Here is a 7,438-nt window from a genome sequence, read left to right as displayed (position 1 = left end):
CTGATGCCAACGACTTTCCCGAGTGGAAGTGGCGCTTTGAACAGCATCTTAAGGTTAAAGATTACAAGCTATGGCGCAGCATCTTGAGAGGACCTAGGGAAATCATGATGGAAAGTCCTACAGAACCTGATGTTAAAGTTAAGAAGCCTCGAGAACAATACACTGAAGATGATTTGCTTATTGTTGAAGAAGATGATCGAGCTTTCTCTTACTTGACCATGGGTTTGGGTCCTAATATTGCCATGGGTTTTCGCACCTGCAAATCTGCCAAGGAACTGTGGGACTCTCTGGTAGAAGTGTATGAAGGTAACGAAGATATGAAAGAAAGTCGAAGGAACTTGCTGCAACAAAATTTCAACAATTTCAACCATATTTATGGTGAAACAGTAGATAATCAGATCCAAAGGTTTGTCAAGCTGGTGACTCAAATGCAGATGGAAGAAATTCATACCTCAAACGCCTCCACCAACAGACAACTTCTCAATGCTTTGCCCAAGAGTTGGGATCATCATGTTGCCATGATCAAGAAGACCAAAGATCTTGCAAGATGTACCCTGTCTGAGATGATCTCGCATATCAAAGCTTGTGAATTGGATGACAAGCAGAGAGAGACTAACTACAAGAACAGCATGCTGGCTGCCGGTTTCTCAATAGCTCCAACTACGTCTAGCGACAGCAACACAGCTCTTCTATCACAAGGAGGATTTCAAATGTTTCGCAACAATTCCTCTGTCTCTCAATCTGGATCCTCAAATCAAATCGTCTCTTCAGCTTCTCCAGCTTCAGTTCAAAATGTTGGAAAGGCTTCTGCTGCTGCCTCTGCTTCTGCTCACTCTACGAACAATGAGATGATGGCATTTTTCGCAAGTCAGTCAAAGGAAAAGCTAGACATAGCAGCTTCTGTAATCAACTGTTTGAATGCTTTTCTTGCAGGGAAGCTTGATCCACCAAAGTGGAGTCAAGATGATTTGTCACAGATTCATCCAGATGATGTTGAAGAAATGGATATCACCTGGCAAATGGCAATGGCGGCATTCAGAGCTCAAAAGTTTGTGAAGAAAACGGGTAAAAACAGGTGGGGCAATGCTTGGAATGGAGCTTCTAAAGTGCCTTTCAATCTTCGATGTTACAACTGTCATGAGGAAGGACACTATGCTAGGAACTGCCCGAAGCCACCCATGAACAGAGATCAGAATCCTACTATTCCTGCACAACCAGCTACTCCTAATCGAGAAAGGGCTCTTGTGTCTACTGCAAGTATAGCAGATGCAGCTGCCTCTGGAAGTCCACAGCCGCAGGGATTAGCACAAGCGCTGGTGGTGCAGCCAAATGTCAACTTTGACTGGTCCTCTGAGATTGAGCGTCTGAACATATCAGCTCCAGATAATCAAGCTGCAACTTCTAACATTGCTTTCATGACCTCAAACGAGCATGACCCTGAGCCACAGGAAGAGACTGCTGCTGACGATTTCGCTTTCATGACTCAAATCCTGTCAGCACCTGTCAAAGGTCTCACCAAAGAAGAGGTACTTTCAGTTTTCTGCACTCCTGAATGTAGGGAACGTGTTGAGGCTTATAGAATACACAACGCTGAGCTAATCGAAGATTACAATGAAATTAAAAGAAAAAATTTCACTTTAACGAAAAATGAAAAACTTTTCAAAGAAAAAGTCGAAGCTCAGCGTAAGGACATCGTTCAACTAAAGGACGATGTCAGTGTAGCTAAAGGCCAACTAATGATAGTCAAAGAAAAATTATGTGAAGTAACTAAGGAACTGGAGAGTGTAAGAGACAAATACCAAATCAATCAATTAAACATCAAGAAATTTGATTCCTCCAGTAAGTTAGTAAAAAATCTGTGTGATGAACAATTGGCTTACTCTAAGAAGAAAGGGTCGGGTTTGGGTTACAATCAGACTCCTCCTCCATACAATAACAATTACACTTATTTGCCAATGTCTGAGGAGGAGATCTTGAATGAAAGCAAAATGACATATGGCTCATCTAGCAAATCGTCTGTTCACAACAAAACTGTTGAGCCACAAAAACCCTCGCCTTTAAAGTTTATTCCTAAAGGCACAATTGATCCTAACATCTCGTTGTCATGTGCAGATGATAGCTCAGAAGTAAGATGTGATGATGTTCATGGGAGTGAACCAGTTATTGTTTCAAACATTTCTGAACCTTATTTTGAATATTATTCTGAACCTACTGAGTCAGACATTGCTTTTACTAATTCCTTGTTTGCGTCGTTTTCTGCGTTTGTTTCGTCTTGTGAGCCTGCTGTTTTGGGCAAAACTGATAATGTTTGTGTGGATGATTTGAACAATATTTGTGGTGATGATTGTTTTTCAGCTAATATTTGTGATGATAACATATCAAATGTTTCAGTTTGTGATAATGTTACAGGTGCGGTCCCCAAGGATGCATTCAGTGAAACCACTGAAACTATTTCTCAAGAAAATCAAGTGTATCCTGATTCTTCTTCTGAACCTGTCTCAGTGGGTGTCCCTAATGTTGAATCTAGTGGGACCCCATTGGAAACCAAATTACCAAATGAATCAGAACCTGGGTCACAAAGTAAATGCTCTGAGGAAATGCATGTTGATGAAACTTCTTCAGGATCAGAAAGTGAACCTGAATCAGTTTCACTCGAGAAATGCGTTAAGGAAGTGCAAGTTGATGAAACTTCTTCAGGATCAGAAAGTGAACCTGAATCAGTTTCACTCGAGAAATGCATTAAGGAAGAGCATACTGTTGAAACTTCTTCTTGTTCGGAAAGTGAACCTGAATCAGTTTCAGATGATAAATGTGTTGATAAAACACATTTGGATGAAGCTCATACATGTTCAAATTCGGAATCAAGAGTAAGTGAAAAGAAAAAGGGGGTTGGTAAAAGGGTGAAATCATCAGCAGAAAAGTTGATTAAAGAAAAACCACAAATCAAACATGGTCAGAAAACTAAAACGTTGAATCGCATGAAATCGAACAAGCAGAGACCTAATGTCAAAAATGTTCAAAATGTGAAGCGTCAAACTTGTTTTAACTGTGGCATTGCCGGCCACATTGCCAGAAATTGTGGTAAACTCCCAAGGACACCAGACAAGAAATCATCTGGGCGAAATCAGAAAGTTACGTCTAATCGATCTAAATGTTCGGAGTCTATGAAGTCTGCTCGGACTAAGACGATGAAGAGCAAAGATCATCACAGGACTAGACCTTCTGATCAGGATTGGAATGCAGCCAAACGCCTTAATCAGAATCGACAAACAAATTTTCAGCGTAATCAGAGAAATTATTTTGGTAATGCTTTTGAAAGTTTAAATTCTAACTGGTCAAGACAGTTTTGGAAACCTAAGGTCAATGGCATGCAATCCAACCCAATGAAGTCATATCATCAAAAGGCCGCACACAGAAATGTTTCAAAATTTCTAAACAAAGAGAATTTAGTGTGGCAAAGAGTAACGTATTTTGATGCTCAAGGGAAACCCAGATCCACTATGGGCTGGGTTCCTAAATCTAACTAATCCCGCTACTCGTGCAGGAACAGCTGTGGAGGACTACCGTGCGCCTCTGGTACATGGATAGTGGCTGTTCCAGGCACATGACAGGAGACTTATCCCAGCTTGTGAATGTCAAAGAATTTAATGGTGGATATGTCTCATTTGCGGGAGGTGAATCTGGCAGAATCACTTTGAAAGGAACTGTTCAAAACGGTGTTCTCAGCTTTGAAAATGTCAATTATGTTCCAGAACTGAAACACAATCTGTTGAGCATTTCGCAGATTTGTGATAGAGGGAATTCAGTTCATTTTACGAAGAAGGGATGTCATGTTCTGAAGCCTGGGATTGTTATTCCAGAAGACTGGTTCTTAATGACTGCTGAAAGAAAAGGAAACGCTTACGTCATTGACATGAACAAGAAGCCGTGTGAAGAGATCACCTGCTTATTCTCGAAGATTTCAGAGCATGATGGTTTATTGTGGCACCGTCGACTAGGGCACGTGAATATGAAAAATCTGAATCGTCTAGCTAAAGGTCAATTGGTACGAGATCTTCCAATCAAGGATTTCATGTTGGTAGAGAAGTGTGTTGCTTGTGCGAAAGGGAAGGCTCATCGAAAACCTCACAAGTCTAAACCAGTACCCTCGACAAAAGCTGTACTCGAACTACTTCACATGGATCTTTTTGGTCCAGTGAATGTGCTGAGTATCGGGAAGAAAGCCTACTGTCTAGTAATCGTCGATGATTACTCTCGCTACACTTGGGTGTATTTTCTCAGTCACAAAAACGAAACTGCTGCACTGGTGAAACAGTTCATTACATTGGCTGAAAATCAAGCGAGTACTAAGGTGAAGGTTATTCGATCAGACAATGGGACAGAATTCAAGAATGTTACTTTGGATACGTTCTGCAGTGAAAAGGGAATTGATCGACAGTTCAGTGCGCCTCGCACTCCACAACAGAATGGAGTGGCTGAAAGAAGGAATCGTACTCTAATTGAGGCAGCACGTACCATGCTGGCTGATTCAAAGCTTCCTAGCTTCTTTTGGGCCGAAGCTGTTAGCACGGCTTGTTATATCCAGAATCATGCTTTAGTTAATAAACGTCACATGAAAACCCCTTATGAGATTCTGGAAGGACATAAACCTTCGGTTTCACACTTTCGTATTTTTGGTTGTCCATGTGTATTATTACTAATGGACTCAAATGGAAAGTTTGAAGTCAAAGGTGACGAATGTTACTTTGTTGGATATGCTAAAGGCTCTGCTTATAGGGTATACAACAAAGTAACTAGGAAAGTCGTTGAGTCGTGCAACATCGAATGGCTTGAAGAGAATGCTACGGACGCTAGAGTCGGTCCAGATTGGTTATATGATTATTCTGCTCTGTTTAAATCATTTAACATTTTGTCAAGTGATGTTTCAGTTGCAGGTGAATCAGTTCCAAAACAACCATTGTCGTTTGAAGATACAGAGGACGAAGCACAGATGGAAGAAATTGTGAAGCATCATACTGTTGATCCACCGGGAATGGTGTTCACGCAACATCCTACACCGACACCGGTGGTCAATCAATCCCCTGAAGGTGCATCAACCAGTGACTCTGCAATGTTTCCTGATCCAATCCCTGAGGATTGTACAGTCACTTCTCCTGTAATTCACACTACAAGTGCACCTGATGAGGGGGAGTGTAGCAACACCACCACTGAAGAGGAGACGGTACCAGATTTGGCCATACCGACGAGCGTTCAACGCAATCACCCAATTGAAAATGTGATTGGTCATGTAAATGCAGGAATTTTGACCAGGAGTCAATCAGGGACCATTAACACTTGCTTATATTCTAGTTATCTTTCTCAAATCGAACCTAAAACCATTGATATAGCTTTGCAGGAACCTGGCTGGGTAGATGCTATGCACGAAGAGCTGAACCAGTTTGAAAAACTTGGAGTATGGAAGCTTGTCAAGTTGCCAGCCGGAAAGCGTAAGCTTGGAACTAGATGGGTTTTTCGAAACAAGCAGGATTCTGCAGGTGTCATCGTTCGAAACAAAGCAAGACTGGTGGTTCAGGGATTTAGGCAAATCGAAGGACTGGATTATGATGAAGTATATGCTCCGGTTGCACGACTTGAAGCCATCCGGATCTTTTTGGCGTACGCGTCATATATGGGATTCACTGTTTATCAGATGGATGTCAAGACCGCGTTTCTCTATGGAGATGTGAAGGAGGAAATTTTTGTCGAGCAACCGCCAGGATTCGTGCATCCAGATCATCCTGATTATGCCTACAAGTTAGACAAGGCACTGTATGGGTTACACCAGGCTCCTCGAGCTTGGTATGCCACCCTAACAGAACATCTGTTGGCTCATGGATATACACGTGGCACTATTGACCAGACTCTGTTCATCAAGAGAGTAGGCAACGATCAAATCTTAGTTCAAATCTACGTTGATGACATTATTTTCGGATCAACAAGCGAGGATCTATGCAAGGAATTCGAGAAAGTTATGAAGAAAAAGTTTGAAATGAGTGCTCTGGGGGAGATGACTCTGTTTTTGGGCCTTCAAGTCAAGCAGAGTTCGCAAGGAATTCTGATTCATCAAGGGAAGTATGTGGATGATGTGCTGGCAAAGTTCAAGTTCACGGATGCAAAGCCTGCTGAGACTCCTATGGCTGAGAGACCATTGTTGACTGAAGATGAAGAAGGAGAGTCTGTAAATCAACATCAATATAGGTCAATGATCGGGTCATTGATGTATCTCACTGCTAGCCGTCCGGACATCATGTTTGCTGTTTGCAACTGTGCACGCTATCAGGCTAATCCTAAAACTTCTCATCTTATTGCTGTTAAACGGATCTTTCGATATCTTAAAGGCCGACCTCGGTTTGGCCTGTGGTATCCGAGAGATTCCAATTTTGACTTGTTTGCTTTTTCTGACAGCAATTTTGGAGGTACTGACAGTGACAGGAAATCCACTTCTGCGGGATGTCAATTTTTGGGTGATCGGCTCATTTCTTGGCAGTGCAAGAAACAACAAACGGTGGCGATATCCACAGCTGAAGCTGAGTATGTTGCTGCTTCTGCTTCTTGCTCTCAAGTGGTGTGGATGCAACATCAATTGCAGGATTATGGTTTGACATATCGTAACACTACTATTTACTGCGATAATGATGCTGCAATACAAATTGTTAGAAATCTTGTTTTTCACTCCAAAACCAAGCACATTGATATTAAAGTTCATTTCATTCGAGACTGTTTTGACAGAGGTCTGATTACGCTTGAACAGATCGACACAGATGCAAATGCTGCCGATTTGTTCACTAAACCTGTCAGCAGCTCGAAATTCAGAGTGCTTGTGGATTTTCTAAAAATGATCCGTTTTACTGATTGAGCATATTTTTGTTTTGTTTTGTTTTTCGTAGGTAAATTTGTTCATAATGTTTTCTATTCTTAGGTAGTTTTTTATTTTATGCACAAATTTAGGGGGAGAAAAATCGAAAAATACAAAAAAATTGAAAAATTAAAAAAATACAAAAAGAGTTTCAAAAGGAAGTATGGCTGGACCGGGAAATGAAATGAATTTTCACTTTATGGTCAAGGGCTGACTCATGTAAGACCAGTATCGAAATTGTTTGACTCTAGTATGATGTGTTGGTAGGCTCTATCCTTAAGATTGGGAACAATGGCTGTTTCTGTTCAGAACTAAACCAGTATATGACCTCAGAAAAGAAAATCACTTGGAATTAGCTCATGTCTATTTGAATGTTTGTATGCTTTTCCCGATACACACAATTTCGGTCTGATTCTGAAATCTTATCTGAAAAAGCCGTGTACCTCCTCTGCTGCATCCAGATACATGCTGACCTGGAGGTGCTAGGCAACGTCAGCTTCTGCTGCATCCAGATACATGCTGACCTAGCTGTACGTTGTCGAT

At 41.4% G+C, this 7,438-nt stretch overlaps 1 protein-coding gene across 1 annotated transcript; it reads left to right on the top strand.

Moving 5' to 3' along the window:
* The first annotated feature begins 1,124 nt into the window (after positions 1 to 1,124).
* LOC118486426 lies at positions 1,125 to 2,189 on the top strand. The gene is made up of 2 exons (XM_035982859.1): positions 1,125 to 1,526; positions 2,113 to 2,189. The coding sequence occupies exons 1-2, from the start codon at positions 1,179 to 1,181 to the stop codon at positions 2,128 to 2,130; spliced, it is 366 nt and encodes a 121-aa protein (XP_035838752.1). The 5' UTR covers positions 1,125 to 1,178; the 3' UTR covers positions 2,131 to 2,189.
* Positions 2,190 to 7,438: the final 5,249 nt, after the last annotated feature.

The sequence above is a fragment of the Helianthus annuus genome, chromosome 14, assembly GCF_002127325.2.
Source record: "Helianthus annuus cultivar XRQ/B chromosome 14, HanXRQr2.0-SUNRISE, whole genome shotgun sequence".
NCBI classification, from domain to species: Eukaryota; Viridiplantae; Streptophyta; class Magnoliopsida; order Asterales; family Asteraceae; genus Helianthus; species Helianthus annuus.
Note: the sequence above shows the minus strand (reverse complement) of the source record. Positions and strands in the feature narration are given on the sequence as shown.